Source organism: Anolis carolinensis, chromosome 1 (genome assembly GCF_035594765.1).
Source record: "Anolis carolinensis isolate JA03-04 chromosome 1, rAnoCar3.1.pri, whole genome shotgun sequence".
Taxonomy (NCBI): domain Eukaryota; kingdom Metazoa; phylum Chordata; class Lepidosauria; order Squamata; family Dactyloidae; genus Anolis; species Anolis carolinensis.
This window is the reverse complement of record NC_085841.1, coordinates 179,353,170-179,377,691: the sequence shown is the minus strand read 5'-3', so window position 1 is coordinate 179,377,691 and position 24,522 is coordinate 179,353,170. Positions and strand designations below refer to the sequence as shown.

Below are 24,522 nucleotides of genomic sequence, written 5' to 3'. Positions count from 1 at the left end.
TCCTGACCCCTTGTGCTGAATAAGGTTTTGCTCTTGCCACTCAAATGAGAAGTAGAAGAGAGCCTATGTTGTGCAAAGGCTGAGCGATTTCCCACATGTAACCTTGAAAAAAAATCTTACATTGCAACTTAGTTTCTTCTGCTTTACCTTTTGCCTTGTTCTCCTGGGGATGCGCAGTTTATCAGTGGACTTTGTTAACAGCTTTCGCTAAAGACACTACTTTCCTGGCTGACCATGGCGGTGTTTTTTTTCTTGTTCTGCTGTGACCTTTCTGCCTTTTTGTACTGACATTTCTTGAGCTCCCTTTTCTCCAGAAACATAGGTCAACAATAAATCCTAAATATTTCCATTGTGATACAGAGTGGTTGTCAAAAGAAAAGGCAAGGGCTGCATTTTAACTAAAGCAACCTTCCCCACCATGGCCGTATCCAGGTCTTTTGACTACAGTTTCTGTCATTCTGGGTCATTTTCCAAGCTGGCTGGGGCTGGTGGACATTAGAGTCCTGGAAATGAATGGAATTTCTGAAAGGCCTTGTGCTTGAGAGGGGTGAACTGATGAAATGCATGTGATCTGCTCATGACAGTTAAGCATTTTAAAGGACTGCCAAGAAAAATTCTCTCCTTATTGTGTGACCTCTTTATTTTGCTGCAGATCAGAACTAATGTTTAGATCCTGAGCAAGTCTCATTAAATTTAAAAAAACTTTGAGTCAAAAGATTTAAACGTCTGGAACATTCACCCCTTCCAAATATTTGGCTACATTCTTAAGGAAGTATTTATAAGGGAGAAAATGTTTGTTCATATGTGCAGTCTGTTTGTTCTTGGTTAGCCCCTTCCACTAGCTTGAGCGTGTGAGCACAACTTGGCAGGATCTTTTTTAATGTGATTGAATCTTCTGTGGGTTCTTTTCATCTTGGTAGGTTTTTTATCTATTATCATTATAATTAGTATTACAGTTGTCCCTGCACATTTGCAGGTTTGACTCTTTGTGGATTTGATTTATTCACAAAATACGATTGAAATGTTCTTTCTAGGAATCTCTATATTCTTCTGTGTGATTCTATGGCCAGCCTCCAGCAAAAATTGATCATAGAGTTGTGCTAGAAGACCTAGAAATTCTTAGAGAGATGTTCTCTTAGGTTTTTTTTAAAGGCAGTTTCTTTATTTTTCACTTTCATAGAGGTTCTCTGCCCCTAACCTCTGTGGAAGTGGAGGGATGATTGTATAAATATTCCTACCAGGCATGGGCAAACTTTCTAACTTGGGGGCCACATGGCAGGCCATGGTAGCTTTCCTCCCCTTCCTCTTCTTTTCCAGAGGCAGAAAGTGAAGGAAAGACGGAAAACGTTTGGATACCAAAGGGGTTAGCCTTGGTCAGGATGAGATGTTAGACGGGAGAGAAAAAGTGTATCCATTAGACCAGTGCTTTTCAACCTGGGATCCCCAGATGTTTTTGGTCTACAATTCCCAGAAATCCCAGCCAGTTTACCAGTTGTTAGGATTTCTGGGAATTGAAGGCCAAAAATATCTGGGGACCCCAGGTTAAGAACCACTGCATTAGACCCTGTATTGCCTACTCCTGATATCTAATCCTAGAATCCTAGTGCTGGAAGAGACCTCCGAGGGCCATCCAGTCCAGCCCCCTGCCATGCAATGATTCACAATCAAAGCACTCCCAATAGACAGCTTCTGCGGAAAAGCCTCCAGAGAAGGAGACTCCACCACACTCCCAGGCAGCCTATGCCACTCTCCAACAGCTCTTACTCTCAGGAAGTTCTTCCTAATCTTTTCAGTCAAATCTCCCTGCCATTGGAAACCATTGCTCCCTTGTGTCTAGAACTGCAGAAAATCAGTTCCCCTCTCCCTCCTCCTCAGTGGGACACACTTTGAAATCTTGAAACATGGTTCTCGTGTACCGTCTCTATTTTCTCTTCTCCCAGGTAAACATCCCCCAGGAAGAAAGGAGGAAGGAAAACAGAGAAGGAAGGGAGGAAGAGAAGGAAGGAAGGGTGGAAGGGAATGGAGGGAGGAAGGAAACAGAGGAGGAAGGAAAGGCAAAAGGCAAGGAAAGAGAAAGAGAGAGAGGGAAGGATAGAGGAAAGATGGAGGGAAGGAAAAATGAATGGGTGGAAGGAAAGAAGGGAGGGAGAAAGAGGGAAGGAAGGATAGGATGGTGAGAGAGAGGAGGGCCTGAGAAAAGAGCCCAAGCGGTCGCATCCAGCCTCCAGGCCTGAGTTTGCCCGTATCTGATTTATACACTGCTTTTACCACAGTTCGCCAGACTCAAATATGCTTACAACAGTTAAAACAAAAATTCACAGCATAATCTTCTAAATATATTGATCATCTCCCAGTAAGGCCTGTGCAGTCAAGATTAGATAAAGCTGAAATGAGGATTGTTATACAGACTTTGCGATAACTGTTCGTTAAATTAAATCTCTTGAATCAGTAAGAAGAGGCTGCCTGAGAGGTTAAATAGCAATCATTAGAATGTTGGGTTTTTAGTTGAGTGTTTCTACACCAGGTTCTCAAACATTATTAGTCATGGAGCCCTTTCTCAATCAAAGAAATGCCTATCTATCTACCTATATGTCTATATCTATCTATATATCAGGCATGGGCAAACTTTTTGACCCATGTGTTTTAAAATTTGACAGATGGGTCGGGCCAGTGACAGATGGATGGGGAGTGTGTGAACTAACTGAAAAAAACATGAACAAATTCCTATGCACGCTGCAGATGTCTCATTTTAGTGCAAACAACATACACTTATCTGTATTTTGGTGGAAGACCCCAGGGGCTTTCTAGTCCAACCTCCTTCTGCCATGCAGAAAAAGCACAGTCAAAGCACCACCAATAGATGGCCACCCAGCTTTTGTAATAATAATAATCATCATCATCATAAAGCTACTCTGGGACTTCCAAATTCAGACAGACAAGGTTTTGGAGCACAATACTCCTGATCACACGATTGTGTTAAAAGACAAAGTATGGATTGTCGATGTCGCAATCCCAGGTGACGGCAGGATTGAGGAGAAACAACTGGAAAAGTTGACATGATATGAGGATTTAAAGATCTAACTACAAAGACTGGCACAAGCCAGTTAAGGTGGTCCCAGTGGTGATCAGCACACTGGGTGCACTACCTAAAGGCCTTGGCCTGCACTTAAACACAATCGGTGCTGACAAAATTACCATCTGCCAGCTGCAGAAGGCCACCTTGCTGGGATCTGCACGCATTATTCACGAATACATCACACAGTCCTAGACACTTGGGAAGTGTCTGATGTGTGATCCAATTCAACAGCCAGAAGAGTGTCTGCTGTGGAGTCATCTTGCTGTGTTTCAAATAATAATAATAATAATAATAATAGCATCAGCAGCAGAAACCCCAGGGGCCATCCAGTTCAACTCCCTTCTGCCATGCAGGAAAAGCACAATCAAAGCACCCCTTGAGCGGTTTTGGAAGCAAGGAAGATGGGGGGGGGGGAAGGATGAGGGAGGTGAGGGGAAAAGCTTTTGGGGCGGAGGAGGCCAAGTGAAAAAGGCTTATGGGGCAAGGGAGGGGAAGGAGCAGGAAAGAGGAGGGAAAGCTAGGAGAGGGATGCGAAGGGAACTGTGAAGCCCCTCAGTATGCTTTGTGGAGCCCCAAGGACTCCGCGGAGCATACTTCGAGAACCACTGGTCTACACCAAGGGGAGGATGAGATTCAATTCTATAGAATTACCACTAAGTGACAGCATTCTAATAGTGAACTGGATAGGGCTAAAGGCAAGAACCCCGAATTAGAATCATGCAGTGATAGCTTGGCTTAAGAGTTACATTTGTTCTGTGATTGAGCTCTAAACTTAAAACACTCTTATCTCAAAATGACTTTACCCATTAAAATGCTCCTAATCCATTCCGACCCCCCATTTTTATTGTTACATATTTTAAATGTATTTTATAAATAGCAAATAATGTATGAATGCACATTCACATGGAACAATAAAAAAGAAAGATCAACTTTAAAATGATAGAAGCACAAAATTGTGGCAAGGAAGAACAAAGCAGAGAGTAAAGCAGCAGAAGCATCATTTTCTTCATACTGGACTCATTCCTGCCTGCCTCCCTCTCTTGCTCTCTTGCCCTCTCTCTCTTCATGAAGCCAAACATACTTGGAATAAAAACCACACAAAATCAACTAACTCAAAATTCCTCAAAGTGAACAGCAATTTCCCAAAGTGGACATTAGCTTGAGGCTCAGAGTCTGCTCCCTTGAAGCCTTGAAGCACTCCCTCTGGTGCTAGTTCATAACTCAAAACGTGGCTCTTATGCAAGTGAAACCCTGGCTGAGCGACACCTCTTAACTCAAAATGTTCTTAAGTTGAGACAGTCTTCAATCAAGGTTCCATCGTATTTCATGTTAAGGCTCCCACTGCCTTTAACAATACAGGAAGCTGCTAAACAATAGTGTAACACAGAAGGCTACTGTTGCACTCCTAGGCTGCGTAGGCACCTCAAAACCACACTGAAGCTTCAGAATATCGCAAGCAAGCTGTTTATTGAAGATTGTATGCAAGCAATAGCAAAATCAAAGTTCAAATCAATAAAATAGGTTTTGAGTCCACAAGAACAAAGTACTTGAAAATCTTGAAGCAAGAGTCAATAAAAGTCACTCAGACATAGTCCAAACTGAATTTCAAAGTAAGTCCCAAGAAGGTATCAAGAATAATCTAAACCAGATATCAAGGATTACAGTAGAGTCTCGCTTATCTAATATTCTGTATTATCCAATGCAGTTTGCCTTTTAGTAGTCAATGTTTTTTGTAATCACAATATATTGTGATGTATTGGGGCTAAATTCGTAAATACAGTAATTACTACATAACGTTACAGTGTATTGAACTGCTTTTTCTGTCGATTTGTTATAAAACATAATGTTTTGATGCTAAATTTGTAAAATCATAATTTAATGTTTATTAAGCTTTTTATCCAACATTTTCGCTTATCCAGCGTTCTGTCGGCCCGTTTATGTTGGATATGTGAGAGACTACTATAATTCCAAGGCATGAGACAAATTGGAAATGCACGAAACAAGACTAAAATGCAGGATCAAATTCCAAGGTAGTCCAAGGTACAAAGTCAATGCTAGAACACAAGTCCACAGCCTTGGCTAGAATAGAAATCGAAACGGCAAAGTCACTGGAACATTCAACTGGAATCACAGGTAGAAGCAAAGCTGAAACTTGAAGCAAGATACAAGGCTGCACAGGAACAAAGAACCTTCTGTCTTGGATTAGCAATGTTATCACCTCTGACTGTGTCAGAGAAAACAACCCTTTTAAAGAGAAATTCAAGGTCCTTGGCCATGAGAAGATTGCTCGTTAGTTCACTTCATAGAATCATAGAATAGTAGAGTTGGAAGAGACCTCATGGGCCATCTAGTCCAACCCCCCACTAAGAAGCAGGACCCCCCGCTAAGAAGCAAACGTTTGCTTCTTCGGACCTGCTCCTTTTCTTTCCGTTACTGAGTTATCGCTCTCCTCCTGTCAAGCTCATTATCCCTCTCCACTTTATCAGTTCCCACATCCAAACTAGAATATTCATCTGGCACCTGGAGATGCCATCTATTGCTGTGAGGAATGTGATTCAAACTTGCCTGCGTGCAACCATTCTGTCTCTGGTCCCAAAATCCACTGGGACAAACTCTGGCTGCATCTCAGGCCCAAACCTAGAGTCCTCTGGCAAGGCAGGTGTAGGGACAATCACAGGTTGAATGGAGCCAATCTCAGGCTGAGCTACAACAGCTACATGACCACCTGAAGAACCCTAGAAAGAAGATTGAGATCCAGTTCAGCCTCAGGGCCTGATGTTCCCCGCCCTTCATCTGAATTAATAGACAGTGCCTTTCCTGGGTTTCCAGAGAGTATTTTTGCCAGCCATTTGCCAATGATGTCCAGGAACTTTTTCATACAAGCATGTATCCTCCCACTTTAATGCTGTCAATTTCATTTTCTGAAGTCATTACAGAGAAGGTTTCCTTTTAAAAAAGGACTTAATCTTTTAACTTGAAACTTACTGTCTTAAGTATGGATCACTTTCAATACTTCATTGTTGTCTTTCCCAGGGATATTGGTTTAACTGGAGGAAGAAAATACATTCTTTGTTTGCAGTCATGCGAAAGGCATCCACTGAATATTAGATGCTTGAAGGGGCTAGAAATCTCACTCTCACAAGGGATATTGAAAGTTTTTCTGTCCCTTTGATGAAACTGGTCATTTTTTCAGCCAGTGTGCTCTTATGAGAAAGAAATCCATTAAGCGGGAGAGACATTAAACAAAGTTCTCACCAAAGACCATGATGAAAGATTAGTCCAAGCCTAGGCAACATAGACTGCTCATATACACTTGCAGTGAATGTGTCCTCCCAAGGTTTCATCTTTATTTTCCAACTCCAGGAAATTGATTCTGTGACCCTGTTATGTTGTGCAATGTCCATGGCATTTCTAAAATATAGGAAAGAAAAAAGAAGAAAAAAACAAAGTGGGACAGATAGATACAACCATAACATACTGAGGAATAAAGAGAACTTGACAGATTAATTTTTGTCATTGTATTCACCTTGAAAAATTGAGAACTTTGTACTAAGGGAAGGAGACTATGATTTGCTTGCTCCCTCTTTCTCACTGGGTCTAGCTGATTTATATTTGTATCTCTATATCTATCTAGTTATCCAGATCGGTTTGATGATTACCGTATATACTCATTTATAAGCCAAGTTTTTCAGTCCCTTTTTTAGAGCTGAAAAAAACCCGCTCTTGACTTATATTTGAGTGAGGGTCCTGGCCAGCTTATATTCGGGTTGGCTTATACTCGAGTATATAGGTAATCAGTGTTGGATAGTCTCATCTTCTTAAAGTCTTATTGTTATTTTAAACTACAGATTTATGTAAATATTCAAAAATATTTAATCTACTGATTCCTCAATTAATGCAATTTTACTGGTATCTATTTTTATTTTTGATATTTTCCAGTAGCTGCTGCATTTCCAATCCTTGTCTTATACTCGAGTCAATACGTTTTCCCAGTTTTTTGTAGTAAAATTAGGTGCTTTGTTTTATATTCAGGTCGGTGTATATTCAAATATATACGGTAACTAAAAAGAATATATTTATGGGGCTTTTTGCCTTAGAATTTGGAGTTTGGGTTCAACTTCTAGCTCAGCAGTAGAATCTTTGGTTACCTTTTTTCTTTTTTCATCTTTGAAGCAAGAGGGTGCCTCATAAGAGGGTTGTAAGGTTGAACATGAAGGCTGGCAGACTCGTGATGTGTTAATGCCCAGTGTACGGTAGATTTAAGTATTCAATCTTCAGTATTCAGTCCTCATTACATTTTTTAAGTGCCACAAAACTTGCATACAAATTAGATTGAGGAAATGGTTGGTGCTTGGCTGTCACATTTCTGCATTTTCAAATAACTAGAACTTTGATAATCAACATTTACATGAGAATATTTGGCATTCATTAGTGGTCATTTGGCCATCCATTAGGATGGAAGGGTTACTGAGTTCTTAGAGCTGCCTTGTAGCATTATGGATTGAGAAAGATCTATTATGATCATGTCTAGCAAAAGAATCATCACTGTGGCTAAAATTCTAATGAATAACTTGACTTCATGCATAAGTCAAGGGCAGTTTTAGTGGCCGAAATTTTGAATTTTGATATGACCCATGGGTAAATCAAGGGTTATAAGGCAATCTGTTTTATAGGGCAATCTGCCACCATTTTCTCACCCAGGCATTTAAAAAGACCAGAAGAGACTCCACAATGGAGACTGGGAAGTGCTTCTTTTAGGTCCCCTCTGATGCACAAAGCTTTTGTCTTTCTCTACTCAGAAAAGGAGATGGTTCCTTTTTCATAAGCATTAAAGGTACAGGACGTACTTTGACCCATAGCTAAGTCAAGTTTTTTGGGGTTATTTTATTAAAGTTTCTTGTATATATCAGCACATACATCTTCGACTTCCATTCTCAAACTGCTGTTGACTTAAATAGCAGACGAGTGTTTTGTTCTTTGTGTATGCATGTACATGTGATGGAACAACCTACTGTCTTTTACCTCTGAACAGAGATGTTTCTGATCTCACTGGCTTTCCAGAAATGTTAGGAGGGCGTGTGAAGACTCTTCATCCTGCAGTGCATGCTGGTAAGTGGAGGTTAATAAACTGTTGCATGTCAGGGTTTTTTTAATGCAATGGTTGGGGAAGAATTGGCATGGCTGAAGTTTCAAATAACTTGAATCCTTTCTTTTTTGTAGAAGCTAAGCTTGTGTCAGTACTGAGCCACTTGGTTCACCTCCACCCAGTAGGATAGCATGCCTGAACCCTGTTTTGCAGCCATCTCAACTGTACATGTTTCGGAAGTAATTACACAATTGTGGTTCCTAATGTCAAAACTTAAAACAAATGAGAGTATGGGTGGATCTACACTGTGCTATATCCCAAGATCTGATCTGCTTTGAACTGTAGCATATGAGTCTACACTGCCAGATAATCTGGGATCAGATCCTGGGACATGGCAGTATAGATCCAGCTTCAGTCTTAGTAAACAGAAATGGTAATTCTATTGAAAAACTAAGCTGACATACCCCTGGAGGAGCCCGTGGTGGTGCAGTGGGTTAAAAGGCTGAGCTGCTAAACTTGCTGACCGAAAGGTCAGCAGTTTGAATCCAGGGAGCAGAGTGAGCTCCCGCTGTCAGCTCCAGCTTCTGCCAACCTAGCAGTTCAAAAACATGTAAATGTGAGTAGGTCAATAGGTACCGCTCCAGAGGGAAGGTAACAGCACTCTATGCAGTCATGCCGGCCACATGACCTTGGAAGCGTCTACAGACAATGCCGGCTCTTTGGCTTAGAAATGGAGATGAGCACCATCCCCCAGAGTCGGACACAACTAGACTTAATGTCAGAGGGAAACCTTTACCTTTACCTACCCCTGGAGATAGCCACTTTTTTGTTTGGCAAGCAGTTCCCTAGAAGGCAGTGACACGTCTTTCTCCCCAGGATAGTTAATCTCCTAGAGATGAGAACCCTAAATAATAATGGTGCATTAAACTGCTTATTGGTAGAAATTTAAGACATTTATCATCATTTGGAGGCCTTGAATACTTAGTACTAGAAAACATTTTTCTCCCAAGATTGTAGTCCTATGCACAATTAATCGGGAATAAACATGCAAAGGAATATGCTATAAATAATTCTTCATCATATGAATCAGGAAACCTAATCTTCTTTACGTGCATATTTACAACACTTTTACAGATAAATCTCAGTTAACAAAGTAAATATGTTCCTGAGCTTTGCTTCCAAAATAGAAAATGTAGTTCCACAGGTGGAAATCATAGGCTATCATTCGTGGCCGAGTATGATTACTTTCCAAGTGTAGGATCTTGGAGGTGCGTCCATAGGTGACTGTAGAGACCTATTCTTGATCCGCATGTTCACTTTTGCAGTGAGAACATCCGTTTTCAGATCAAAGGTGGTCCTGACAAGGGTTGGTTTGATGTGCCTTCCTCTTGACATATTTCTCCCTTTTGCCTTCCATTCGTGTCTCTTAGAATTCCACAGCACTGTACCATAAAAAAGAGCTGCTCAGTATATTAAAGCAAACATTTTATCCAAAACTAGCAGCATACACATGTGCTGTGTGTACAGAGATACAGTAGAGTCTCACTTATCCAACATAAACGGGCCAGGAGAATGTTGGATAAGCGAATATGTTGGATAATAAGGAGAGATAAAGGAGAAGCCTATTAAACATCAAATTAGGTTATGATTTTACAAATTAAGCACCAAAACATCATGTTATACAACAAGTTTGATAGAAAAAGTAGTTCAATACACAGTAATGCTATGTAGTAATTACTGTATTTATGAATTTAGCACCAAAATATCGCGACGTTTTGAAAACATTGACTAGAAAAATGCGTTGGATAATCCAGAACGTTGGATAAGTGAGTGTTGGATAAGTGAGACTCTACTGTAGATGTACACAGTAGAAATAATGCAGTATGACATTGCTGCCATGTCTCAATGCTAAGGAATCCCAGGATTTGTAATATGGTAGGGCACCAGCACTCTTTGATACAGAAGACTAAATACCTTGTAAAACTGTAACTCCCACAATTCCATAGTACTGTATCTAGTAGATAGGTGTTAAACTGCATTAATTAGTAGATGCAACCATGGTCAGATAAGTCCTGCTTAAATGAACAAAAATTGAACTGTTAAGAGTCCTCGTTGAGTTTTTTTCCGAAACGTATCCAGGAATGTATTTTTCTTTCACCAACCTCCATTTTATTGCTACAGTAGAGTCTCACTTATCCAACATAACAGCCTGGGGAGGTGGGGTGGTAAGACAGGCTTGTTGACCACTTTTTATGTTTTTCTGTGCTTAAGAAGGGATCTGGAGAAATTCCTAACACAGAAATTAGGGCAGTGGAATCATATAGATGGAAAAGACCACAAGAACCATCCAGTCCAAACCCCCTACCAAGTTGTTGGAAAACATGAGTTAGACCAATGGTTCTCAATCTGTGGGTCCCCAGATATTTTGGCCTTCAGTTCCTAGAAATCCTAACAGCTGGTAAACTGGCTGGGAATTTCTTGTAGGCCAAAACACCTGGGGAAACACAGGTTGAGAACCACTGAGTTAGACAAAGGACAAGTAGACAAATGGCTGGATGTGTGTAAAAAAGCACCTATATAAATAGGATAGTTTTCTAATTGAGGTATGCCTGTGTAGCAAAATGCCCTGTGAATGTAATGATACACATTCAGTCTTACAATATATAACTTTGAATGGCTATAGCCCACATTTCAGGTGAACAATGTTTGATGGCTAGTATTATTATAAGAAAGACTATACATGCTGAAAGAATACTATGTCTATCAAATAATACGGCTTTCTGAGAGGCAGCTAGTCATGCAGTTACTCAATACCTTTCTAATTATCTTTTCTCTCCCAAAACTAGGTATATTGGCTCGTGACATTCCACAAGATAAAGGTGATATGGCCAAACAGGATTTCAGCCTTGTTAGGTAAAGTGTTTTAACTCGTCATAGTGAGTTAATAAATAATCATGAGATAAACCTCAGAGACCTGCCTGTGGATGTAATTTGCAGGAGACATTGAAGTGCCGCCTCCTCTTCATCTGTATTTTCTCTTCCAAAAGTGATCAGATGCATTTAGGTCATCTCATAGAGTTGGAGTCTTTTAGGGGACAGGGAATGAGATGGAGAAACTCAATAGTAGAATTGCCTTTACTTGACCACTTTTTTTCTTTTGGAGCAATAACAAATATACCCTTTTGAAATGTACATAGCAGTGTTTGTATTTCAACATGTGTGTCAGCCGTAAACACAAGATTCAGGGCCATTTCTGTGATGCTGAGGGGTTGTGGACAAGAGCCTTGGTCTATCCCTCCCCTTCCAATATGCCCTTTTCTACAAGACTTGCCAACCAAAACGTTTTTAAAACATTTTATCAATGTTTTCTGGCACCAAGTGTACCCTGAGAAACCCATATAAATAAATACCCAATGGACGATTAAAACTTGTTGCTGTTTGCAAGTAAAAAAGTACAACATATATGGAGAATTCCATTTATCCATTGAAATACTGTATTTATTCAAATCTAAGGTTCACCTTTTTTGACTAAATTACCCTCCCAAAATTAGGGTGCTCATTAGATTCTTGTAATATGGTCAATACTTTTTTGGGGTTTCAGGGTTTTGAAAATTGAGTTGCACGTTAGATTCAATGGCACATTAGACTCAAGTAAATATGGTAATCTAATAATTAAGTCAGCAGTGCCCAAATTCATAAGCCTATGACATAGTGCATGGGATTTTTAAAATCCTGTTGTTTATGGAGTGTTATGTTCCATTAAATTGCATATTTATATCATAGGTTTTACATGTACATGTGTGTTAAGAGGAATGATCAGAGTTGGGAGTGATTAATGATAACAGATCTTACAAACCTTGTAGACATTACATAAACAGCTTGAGCACAGTCACTACATTTCACAACTACCTTGAGCAAATTGTTGCTATGATTTCTGATCAATTGATTGAATCCAAAGATTTTGCTTTGCCCCTCTTTCTGATATTCTAGCTTTAATACCAAGCATCGGCTCTGCATTTGGCTAGGTGGCTACAGCTAAATTCATATCCATCCATGCCTTTGAGTTGAATAAAATCTTCAAATTTATTTAGTAACTAGATAATGACTAATGAGGGAGCTCAGTACTTAACAGAAGGAAAAGAGATTGGAAGACTGAAGTAAATTAGGATAAACTAATGGTAAGAGGCAATTGCAGTCGAGATATTTGGGGAAAGGTAAGCCAGTGAGAAATCTAGCATGAAGAAACAACCAAGCATGGCGATGGTCAGCCTCAATCTACAGCTAACAGATCTAAGAAGAAAAGTAGTTCGCTCAGCCCTCCACATTCACTGGGGTTAGAGCAGTGGTTCTCAACCTGGGGTCCCCAGATGTTTTTGGCCTACAATTCCCAGAAATCCCAGCCAGTTTACCAGCTGTTAGGATTTCTGGGAGTTAAAGGCCAAAAACATCTGGGGACCTACAGGTTGAGAACCACTGGGTTAGAGTAACAGGACCCCCACAAATGAGAAAACTGCAAATTAAAGGAACAGTATTTTTTTTTCTGTGGCGCAAACACCTCTTTGAGAATCTCTAGGTCCTCTGGAATGACTCTGTAGTCAACTTCTGGTGGATGTTCACCATAGAATCATATGGAAGGACCTAGACATTCCTAGTTAAAACATTTTAATGAAATCCATTATTAATCAGATCTGCAGGAGGCAAAGCCACAAGTGTGGAGAGCTAACTACATTTATTGTTACAAATCTTTGCAATGTATATTTGGCCTTTACCAGTTTTTAAGCTGCCTTTCCCAATGTCATAGTCAAGTTAGTCATATTCTATATATTCCATCAAAATTTAGATGAATTTAAAAGCCAGGTCTAGTAGGAGGAGATATCCGTTAGACTGTTCTGCTGTTGTGGGGGGGGGGGGGGGGATAAATCCCTTGGTGCTACCTTTATTTCGTCCAACCAAAAAATACAAAATGCTTCACCCTGTTGTGGGTTAGTCAGCTTCCACATAATACAAACAATAAAACATGCAGTATTTCCTGTATTTGGGGAGAGGGTTGTGTTTGATTTAAAAAATTGAAAAGGATCACACTTAACACAAGTTTTCATTTAACACAAAATTATGATGAACTATGATGTGGGCCCTCTCCATTATAACACAGAAAGAAGAACCACTACTTATCTCCATTTTGGCCCATAATTCTGAAGTATGAGATTCTCTCTATATCTAGAAATCCTTTTCTTTTTTAAAAATTTTCTAAGTATTTTTATTAAATCATTTTCAGCAAGATATAAAATGTACATACATGGGGGTTTTAAAGCAGGGGGAGTAAGGGAAGGGGAAGTAAGGGGAGGGGTTTTCTTGACTCCACTTGGTTGGTCATAGGAGGAATTTTGTTTGTTTTAATATGTGCCAACCATAGTTCGGGTTTTTTTTTCCAAACTATCTGGCTCATAGCACAAGGCTGAAAAGGGTATTAGGTGTTTATCTAAACCCCTGTAAATATTTTGCTAGATCTTTCATAATCTGGACTGAGTTGTAATGAGCTACTATGATTCCCCCCTCCCCCCTGGTTTCAGTGGGAGAATTAAGCACATCTTTAACTTACTCTTTTTTAGGATGTGTACCTGTATTTGGCTGGACTCAGTCCATAATTCTCATTCTTTTTTAGTAATCTAGGAGCAGTGTGAGTCTCCTGATGACTCTTTTTCTTCCTCTGAACTATGATTTATATAGATGAACGGTGCCTGAGCTACCTGAATGCAAATGTTAAGTGATTACTAGCATAATAGTATGACCTCTCTCTCTCTCTCTTTCTCTCTTTTATTCTCACACACACATACGGAGCATGTTTGTGTGTGTGTGTGTGTGTGTGAGAGAGAGAGAGAGAGAGAGTAAAAAATTAAAAGAAATAGAGAGATCATGCTATTATTCCAGTTTGAAGTCACTAAGGGAGCTCAGTACTTAACAGAAGGGAAAGAATGAAGGACTGAATGTAAACCAGGATAAACTAACGGTAAAAGGCAATTTGTTGATTTGCCAGAATGTTGTCAAGATATCTGGGGAAAGGTAGGCCAGTGAGAAATCTGCCATGAAGAAACAACCAAGCATGGCGATGGTCAGCCTCGACAAGTCATCACTCAAAAGTTGCTCAACCATGAAAGTTCATTTTAAAATGAATTCAACCATGGACCTCCATTTTAAAAATGACAACAACCTCTTGTCTCAGCACAGATAAATGTATGGTACTTGTTTTGAAGTTTGAGAATGGGAGACCATTCAAATATTGTCCTGTATAGCTGTCCTGTGCTGCTGTTCTTACATTTCTAACCATTCCCTCCTCTTTCTCAATAGAGTTTTAGTGTGCAACCTCTATCCTTTTGTCAAGACTGTGGCATCCCCAAATGTCACTGTGGAAGAAGCAGTTGAACAGATTGACATAGGTGTGTTAAAGCAGTCTTTGTATTGGTGGGCTGTGTAACATTAATCAAAAGCTGTTGCGTGCCATTCTCTTGGAGTGACAGTCGTTAGTCTTTTATTCGGTGTGTTCCCCCAAATGCCTCCCCCCAAAGTGAAACTGGAAAACTTTATCAGAAATTTTCCAGTGGTCTGAATAATGCCTGGGTCCAACTGAAGTACCCTCATCTTTACTCAATCTCTATACTACTAGCATTTCATATTGACCAAAATTTAGCACTAGTTGAACCTTCAGTTTCACTGAAGGATGAGTATGAGTCTGTGGGCACAGGCAACTTATCACAGTACTGTTCTATTATCCGGGCGGGGGCCACAAGGGGGTGCTAGTGAGAGAGGGATGGGTGGTGAGTTGAAGAAGGCAAGGAAAACAATTTTTCCCTGTTTTCCTGTTATTCCCCCCACTCATGTCCCCATCATGGAAGCCACCCTCGTTTATAACATGAGAAGTTTGTGTGTGTGTGTGTGTGGGGGGGGGGGGATAGCAAGTGACAACAGGGAAAATGGTTTTCCTTCTTTAACTTTGCCCCTGTAAAATGGATTATCCTCTCTCTAGCGCTCCCTTGTGGCTTCCGCCCATATAATGGAACACATTTTGTCTTGACAGCTTGTGACTGAGTGAGAAGCAAGAGGTCTTATAAAACAGAATCAAGGCAGACAATGCATGCATTTGCTAGAATAAAGATTTTGCAGTGCAGCTGTTCCCCTCATCAGTTGCGTTTGTCAGTACTTGTGTCCATAGAAGAATAACTATATGTTCGTTAATTATATTTAATCTATGGTTGATTGCAATAGCCCAAGTAACCATGGATTGATATGAGAGGAGGGGGTGGTGTTTATATGGTGATGAAAGGTTTGCCACTCTACATCTCTAGACTTATTTGAACAAACCCTCCAGAAATTTGTAGGTACTCACTTTTCCATCAGTGGTATAAATATGGAATGAAGGTAGACACATATATACAAATATCAGCAGTTTTAAAAGTTTAAAATTGCAAGTTTAAAAATGTTTCATTAAAAACATTTTGGTTTACTATGTTAAGTTATTTATTTATCTGAACTGTTGTTGAATGTATTGTGTCAGGCATTGAATTTTTGCATATTTTTGTAAGCCGCCTTGAGTCCCCTCAGGTGAGAAAGGTGGGGTAGAAATGATGCAAATAAATAAATAAATAAATTTACAATAGGCAGATAGACACATTGATTTCTAAATGACTAAGAAGCTAAAGCGATATACAGCCATTTTAGATATATATATGTAGCATATCCTTCAACACACCAGTGTCGTAGCTATTTTAGAGTCCAACTCTATCAGCTGCAGTCTGTATTGCTGCCATGGTGATGGACATTGTAATCTAAAACTTCTGGGGAACTCCAGGCAAGAGAAAGCCATGTAAGTAATAAATACTGAGTAACTGAATAGGTAGTAGTAGTTCTTGCACTATAAGTGCCGGTGGAAGAGAGGGTAGCTCTGGGGTGTCTGGAACACTGTATGGACATAGACGTAATGTTTTCGTGTTTTCTCTATATCATAGGAGGTGTAGCCTTGCTTAGGGCTGCCGCGAAAAACCATGCTCGCGTGACAGTTGTATGTGATCCTGGGGACTACACCACCATTGCAAAAGAAATGAAAGCCTCCAGTAATAAAGACACTACTTTGGAAACTCGACGCCAGTTGGCTCTCAAGGTATACACCTTCTATTGTTGGAAGTTGTGAATTTTGGTAACTTTTTAAAGTGTCGTGTTGGGTGTTTGAATCTCAATCCCTCTTTCTTCAGGCTTTTACTCACACTGCTCAATATGATACAGCCATTTCCGATTACTTCAGGAAACAGTACAGCAAAGGGGTGTCCCACCTTCCCCTGAGGTATGGCATGAATCCACACCAGACTCCGGCTCAGCTTTACACTTTGAGGCCTAAACTTCCCCTCTCAGGTAGGATGTACTTGAAAACCTATCATTATAGATGAAATGGGTAGGCTTGGCTATGCCATAGATCAGTGGTACTCAGCCTATGGGTCCCCAGGTGTTTTGGTCTACAACTCCCAGAAATCCCAGCCAGTTTACCAGCTCTTAGGATTTTCTAGGAGTTGAAGGCCAAAACATTTGGGGGACTCCTGGTTGAGAACCAGTGCTGAAGACAGATGTGGATATGCTTCTGTATCCAAATCACCACACCTTTTGTAATTTTTATGATAACTCTGAGTGGGACGTATCTTGTCAATATCACAGGTAGAAAACTGAGCAGAAAGAGTAGCTTGCCCAATCCTGTAAAATGCATTAAAAACAGGGACAAGATAACAACTAAGGACTTCCAGTAGGCCTTTGAGAACTGATTTTCTGTATAATATTCAGTGTAAGGTTCAGTGGGCTTCTACTTGTTTTTTATTTTTTCAGCAGATTTGTAGTTTTATGATGGTTCAATGATTTTAAACTTGTGAATTTTCATTTATTAACTGATTCACCACTCTTGGGTCCTAACTGAGAATAAAAGTAGGATCTAAATAAATATTATGTTTCTTGATTCATCTCAGCGACACTACATTTTGGTACCTCCCACTAGTTCTGGTGTACTCAATGAAATGTTAGACTTTGATTGGAGAAAGTTCCAGTCTCCTCTTAGAAAGCAAATTTATTCAGTGATTTGGATTCAGTCACTGTCTTCGGAATTTCTTTTAAAGATTAAGAGAACCATGAATCCTGCTCTGAGTTCCTTGCCAGAAGATTTCACAGCTATCTCAGACTTCACTTTGTTTCCTGTTCTCCTATATCATTTGACTGCTAGACTTCCAGGGAGTTCGGCAATTTTAGGTATTCATTCTTTAGAAGAAATTTGAGCAATCATATTTTCATAGTAACATAGGGTTGGAAGAGACCACAAGTGCCATCTAGTTCACCCCCTGCCTTGCAGAAACACAGAATCATCCCCTACAGATGGCCATCCAGCCTCTGCTTAAACCTCCCCCCAGAAAAAGAGACTTCACCACACACAGAGGCTGTGTATTCCACTACTGAACAGCTCTTGCCATTAGAAAGTTTTTCCTAATGTTTCAGTAGAATATTTTTTTTCCTGCAATTTGAATCCATTACTTCATGTCCTAGTCTCCAGAGCAGCAAAAGATAAACTTACCCCCTCCTCAATACAACGCTCTTTGGAATATTTAAATATAGTTAGCATGTCCTCTTCCAATCTTCTCTTCAAGTTAAACCTATCCAGCTCCCTAAGCTCCCTATTTTATCCCTGCATCTTTTTGGCTCCTAGCCAAAATCCTGTGCCTGCATATTCACCATTTATTTTCCCCCTTCTGCCAAACAGTTCCTAACAGTAACAAATGAAGTTCTCCCAAGCCCCAGACCTAAATGTGTTGCTACTCCCAAATAGAGTAAAACCATAAGTGGGATTTCCATTAACTTGATTCAGCAGGTCTGTCCTAGTTAGGATTAGCTATTAGATATAGGTTTTCAATCTAAATATGTTCTCCCCCCCCCCCCCCCCGCATGTGATATGGGGATCAAGTGCAGTGGATGTACTAAGACACTGGGAGAACAAGGTTCAAGTCCAGACTCACCCATGGAAACCCACTGGTCGGCCTTGGGTAAGTCCCATTCAGAGGAAGGTAAAGCAAAGATGCTCTGAACAAGCTCTGCAAGAAAAACACACTGTAGGGTCATTCTAACTAAGCAGTGACTTGAGAACATGCAGCCTCCTTGTTTTGCATTAACATCGATGTTGATGCACAGTGCCCCAATATCTCTAGTCCTTTTACTTCCAAATCAAAGACTAGAAATGAGAAGATTAAAAATACAATCATTTAATTCTGCAGAAAAAGTAAGGGGTGGTTTATAATCAAGTCAAGCCACGAAAGTGTTATGTTTGACTGTTTCTGCATCATGGGTTTTATAGTCTCAGATTGATGCACACACAATATCAAACTTCCCTTTCAACCTCTTTCCTGTCTGTAATGTTCCCTCTCAGCTTATCTTTCAGCTCGGCAGCTCTGTGTCTCTCTTTCTCTGTGTTCTGTTTCTTCTGTTCTGAAACACCCTGTGTTTCTCTTTGTTCCAAAGCAAAGCAATCTTTCTGCACAATTTTTCTCCCTCCTCCCATCACTGTTGGGTTAATCTGATCTCTCTCTACTTTTCACCAACATATCTTGTCCTGCCAACACTTACCTTTTTCCAAATCCCTTCACTCTTTTTCTTGCTCACTCCTTTTAATCCATTCTTAAACTTCTTCCTTGTGAAATTCACTTTACATTTCCTGGTCCCAACACCGAGAGGGTTAAAAAAAAAAAAGCAAGAAATCTAGTGTGAGCTAAAACTGAGTATAACTGATCTGATTTATACTTTAACTGTTGAGGCTCCCTGCAGAATGGTCTTCATGACTGAATTGACTTTTCACCTTTTTCTTTTTCTTTTCTCCTTTCTCCCCTGCAGTTTTGAATGGCTCCCCAGGGTTTATAAACCTTTGTGATGCTCTGAATGCCTGGCAACTGGTCAAAGAGCTGAAGCAGGCATTGGGCATTCCAGCTGCAACCTCCTTCAAGCATGTCAGTCCAGCCGGTAAGATGACAACTTCAACTTCTGGCCTGTCTTGTTTATGTGTGGATTTCTTTTCTCCTGCTGCTTATTGGGCTGTCCTTTCAGAGGTTCTGCATTCTTTACATACATATGTCAAGAAATACAGGTGGAGGGGTAGACAGCTTCACAGGATCTGGAGGCCATTTTCACCTTTACTCCTGGTTGCATCATCTACTCCTAGCAAAACAGGATAAGATCAGAAGGTGGCTTCACTTTCTTTAAAAGGGCATTTTGTTTCCTTGTTTTGCAGAAATGCAATCCTGGAGCATGCAGTCTGGAAGTATGGTTCTCTTGATCAGTGTCTCAAACTGTGCGCCTCCAGGTGTTTTGGACTTCAGCTCCCAGGAAACCCAACCAGTTTACGAGCTGTTAAGAATTGTGGGAGCTGATGTCCAAAACATCTGGAGGAGCACAGATAGATAGATAAATATAGATATAGAGGAAAACAGGCTTGGGGGGTGGAGGCACTCACTGCAATATTACCCTGTGTGGGCAACTTGTACTGATATTAGGAATAGGCAAAGAGTGGCATGTAGCTCCAGAAGCATTTTGAGCTTAGGAAGGGTAGATTTTTTCTCCAAACATCCTCTAGGGTAGGGATCCTCAAACCTATTAAGTAGAATGCCGGTTAATGGTCAGTCCCTCAGATTGTTGGAGGAAGACAGACTATAGCTTGAAAAAACATGAACAAATTCCTATGCAAACTGCACATATGTTATATGTTGTGCAAAAAAAAACCCCTGAAAGAACCATACAATGTTTAAAATGAAGAACAGTTTTAACCAACATAAACTTACCAGTATTTCACCAGGAAGTGTGGGCTTACTTTGGGCTGGTGAGATAGTCAAGTTAATTAGGATTGTTGTTGTGTGCCTTCAAGTTGTTTCAGACTTAGGGCGACCCTAAGTCTAAAGTTTAGGGTGGGGGTGGGTAAATGACCTTGTAGGGCCCACGGGTCTTAATTTTTTTTGGGGGGGGGGGTCTGGTCTAGGGAATTTGAAGGTCATTCACATTATTTTTATGTCTCTCATGTACTACTGTAGAGCATTAGATGTTATTGTAAGACTAGAAAGTGATGTAAAAATGTCTTCTGGAAAGGGGATTAAAATATGGTGAAAGTGATTTCACATTCCCTGTCGGGCATTTTTTGGCATTGGCATTGGCATATGCATGTGTGTGTGTGTGTATATATATATAATACATATACACACACACATTTGATTGAAGGATTGATTTCTTTCATGGGAGAGATGTAACAGTGGACATGATCCTCCAAGGTTTTTCATGTCCCTCTGAGCACTGATGGAGATTGGAGGTTTTTCACATTGCTTCCTGCTTTTACTTGTTTTGCCTCCAGGTGCAGCTGTTGGAGTTCCACTCACAGAAGAAGAAGCGCATGTCTGCATGGTGCATGACCTGCAGCCCACGCTGACACCTCTGGCAACTGCCTATGCAAGGGCAAGAGGTGAGCAAGTTTTCTAAATTAATTTCCTTGCATCCTTTAGGTATAATGAACTCCCATAGAACCCCTGCAATCAGGAGCAATAAGGAGCAGTAGTATCTAAACTATAGGAAATTTCCAAGAACAAACATGAAATTTCCTCACATTTTTTAAAAAATTGTATAAATACCAGTCATCCTGGAGTAATGGAGTTGATTATATTAAGCAATTTCTTTAAATTTATTACACTTGTCAAGTAAAAAATAGAGGAGAGGCATACTGTTAGGTTAAGCAGTGCTACTCTGAGCAGTGATCCATGGACTGAAGCCACTCTCCAAATCATTGTCTATCGGTACCTAGAGACTTTCTGGGAATGAAAGAAATAATGTACCCAGTGGGCATAAACATGACACCAATCCCCTGTCCGTTGGAACAAAACAGTTGCTGGTCCTGCACTTCAGCATACGAAGCACTGTAACACAAAGGGATCCAGCAGCACCTTTGAGATTATCTTGTGAGAAAAGAGTTGGTAGCATAAGCTTTCATTAGGCTAGGAAACTTTAAGCTACCAACTTTTTTTCTCACTTAGTCTCAAGGGGGGGGGGGAATATTCCTGTACATACTGATCCAGACTAGATTTGTGTACTACAGTACAGCCGAGTGGAGTATAACCAACTTCAAAGCTTTTTAAAAATACTTTGCATTGGATTCACACAAGGATGTGAAGTCATGCCTCCTGATTGAGGGCAATTGTTTACTGCTTCAGAATGCAATTGAACACAGCAGCTCAGCAGAGAGATTTGGTGATTATTCATTCACCATGCTGCAGAAAACAGCCCTAGGGAATATGTAAGGTTGACCAAGCTGATGCTTGGAATACCTCTCAATGCAACTTCTGCACCTTTTCATTTGTAGCAGCTGCTGGACCTTCAGTAAAATTTATGTCAGTCCAAGATGTAAGCTAAAAAGTCAAACTAGGCAGCTGAATAAACATGTCTGGGGTTGGACATGAAGAAGCTATCTTAATGCGAGAACTTCACTAGAGAAGTAACCTGGTGCCAAATATTACTACTTTCCAGGTGCCGATAGAATGTCATCTTTTGGTGACTTCATTGCTCTCTCAGATATCTGTGATGTCCCCACAGCAAAGATCATTTCCAGAGAGGTCAGTGTATGTTGCGTTCTTTACTGAAGCTGGTGTTATCTGTGTATGACTAGAGCAGGGGTTTTCAAACTTTTTCAGCTGTGGAACCCTTTTTGAAGCAAAAGTTTCTCGTGGAGCCCCAAGAACTGTTTCTATATTATATGTTATATTATATATAATATATATTTATCAGGCATGGGCAAACTTTTTGGCCAACAGTATTTTGGTGGAAGACCTCAGAGGCCATCCAGTCCAACCCCCTTTCTACCATGCAGGAAAAGTACAATCAAAGCACCCCCTATGCGGTGGGAGGGAAATGGGGTTTTGGAATTAAGTAAAGCAAAGGGGAAAGGATCTGGATTGCAAGGGAGGCAAGGAAAAATGCATGTCCATGGAAAGGTGACGTACAAGCATGGGGAAGAGAAGAAGTAAGCGAGGTGAAGATGGGGTCCTTCCAGGGTAGAGGTCCTACAGCCTGAGGCAGCCACTTCCCTCTTCCTAATTGTAGGGCCTTGCATGTGCCAGAGAGTGAAAAAATGGAATCTGTATGCAGTAGGCATACAGAATACTGTGCCATGGGCTTGACCATAGTGGGGGAATAAGAACTGCTGTTAAGGTGGCATACTATATTCTTTGTTTCTAACAACACTATTTTACAGAAGGGCAAAATAGGTTTGCTTGGTATCTCCTGGCACAGGGGGAGGGAAGAGATTAGGGTGTGGGAGGGCCTTTTTGACTCCTCCAGCCCCTCAACAGAGCATACTCGTATATATGCTGGTGGCCAGATGTGATGTTTCAGGTGACCAGTAGACACTGGTTCCTTTCTGGGTTTTGCTTTGGCTTGCTATTCATTTGGGAAGCCTTTTTGGACTTGGAGTTTCGCTTTACCTTCAAGTCATTTTCATTTTATAGAGACCAAAAGCTTCATCGGATTGGGAATTTCTTGGCAATGTTTGTTCGGCAAGAGGGGGGTACTTGTTTCTTCCCCTGAGGTTGAAATAATGTCACTTGCTCAAGGACACTCAATGTGAAAACTTGAAGCCTGGTGTCCCAGAGTCCTAGCTCTTAAACTACTGATTCCTGGAGTCTAACTTATAAGATAAGCTCCCTGGAAGCTCAAGGAATGTTCTTTTTGCAAATATTGCCCTCTTCCAGAATTTAAACCCATCTACCTCTTCTGGCAGGCCTACTCAGCCAGTTTTAATCATGAATTTTAAGCTTGCGTCCTACATTTTAATCTTTGTTCTGTGTATTTTAGCATGCATTTTATAGAAATACATATTAATACAGTAGAGTCTCGCTTATCCAACGTAAATGGGCCGGCAGAACGTTGGATAAGCAAATATGTTGGATAATAAGGAGAGATTAATGAAAAGCCTATTAAACATTAAATTAGGTTATGATTTTACAAATTAAGCACCAAAAATCATTATACAACAAATTTGACAGAAAAAGTAGTTCAATACACAGTAATGCTATGTAGTAATTACTGTATTTACAAATTTAGCACCAAAATATCATGATATATTGAAAACATTGACTACAAAAATGTGTTGGATAATCCAGAACGTTGGATAAGTGAGGCTTGGATAAGTGAGACTCTACTGTATGTGTATTTTATAGAATTTACAGTTATTATGTGTTTTAACTATGTTATAACCCGCCTCAAGTCACGAGGAGAGACGGATAAGAAATAAAATTATTGGGATGTTGTGTGGTTTCCAGTCTATATGGCTGTGTTCTAGCAGCATTTTCTCCTGGCGTTTTACAGCCTGGAAACCTCATAACACTCCAGTGATTCCAACAGTGAAAGCCTTCGACAATAAAATTATTATTATTATTATTATTCCTTCAATTCTGCAAATGTGCACCTTTTGCGCATGAATGTGCTGTCTTGTGTATGTAAACACTGAATCTAATAAAAGTTTGTGACTTATTTCATAAGATGCTATTTGTTATTTTTGGTCAATGTATTATTTGTTGTAACTGCAGGTATCTGATGGGGTTGTGGCTCCAGGATATGATGAAGAAGCTCTCAAAATCTTATCCAAAAAGAAAAATGGAGGATACTGTGTTCTTCAGGTTAGTGTTTGGAATGCTCCAAGTCATTTTGAGGAAGATGGGACTTGAAGATGTCTTATCTCTTTCCTGCCTCACTTGCCATAAGCTCTTTATTTCCTAATGTTGCAACTTCTTCCATCAGTTTACTTTTAGAAAGTGATAAGTGAAAGTAAATAAAGATATGTATCTTTTCAAGTTACATGTAAAGTTTTAAAAAAGGTAGCTTCCAAGTTGATGGGATAATTTCTAATTATTATAGATGGACTGAGCCCAGGTAGTCTGTTTGCTGTTTACCTTGCAAAGTTGTCTTCATCATTATTATGATGGAAAAAAATATTCTTTGATGTGCCCTAATGAAAGTTTAAATATGGAGCAATATGTTGTCATGGTTACTAGAAAAACATGACAACCTGGTTGTGATTCAGAGAGCCTTGCAAAGAACACTGACATGCACTCCTGAATTTCCACTTCAGTAGCTACAGCCAGAGAATGACAGATCTGTTTTTTGGAATTATACCATATTTTTAAAAACTGCTTAAGATTTTAATGGCCACCTGTCACTTGGTCTTTGTGCACCTACTCCCATACATTTATTTTGGTGGGGCAGGAATAATAAAACTGTGGCTGTTTATAAAATGCTAAGCAGAAGTAACCCTATGAAACAAAAA

The 24,522-nt window shown here is 40.1% G+C and overlaps 1 protein-coding gene across 1 annotated transcript in view; it reads left to right on the top strand.

Moving 5' to 3' along the window:
- The window catches only part of atic (5-aminoimidazole-4-carboxamide ribonucleotide formyltransferase/IMP cyclohydrolase), a 53,252-nt gene that overhangs the window by 4,395 nt on the left and 24,335 nt on the right, over nucleotides 1-24,522 (top strand). The window contains exons 3-11 of the mRNA XM_003215135.4: nucleotides 8,109-8,185; nucleotides 11,009-11,075; nucleotides 14,508-14,596; nucleotides 16,163-16,314; nucleotides 16,406-16,562; nucleotides 19,065-19,190; nucleotides 20,566-20,673; nucleotides 21,729-21,814; nucleotides 23,786-23,875. Coding sequence (XP_003215183.1) covers nucleotides 8,109-8,185; nucleotides 11,009-11,075; nucleotides 14,508-14,596; nucleotides 16,163-16,314; nucleotides 16,406-16,562; nucleotides 19,065-19,190; nucleotides 20,566-20,673; nucleotides 21,729-21,814; nucleotides 23,786-23,875 — 952 coding nt within the window. The remainder of the gene's footprint in view (nucleotides 1-8,108; nucleotides 8,186-11,008; nucleotides 11,076-14,507; nucleotides 14,597-16,162; nucleotides 16,315-16,405; nucleotides 16,563-19,064; nucleotides 19,191-20,565; nucleotides 20,674-21,728; nucleotides 21,815-23,785; nucleotides 23,876-24,522) is intronic.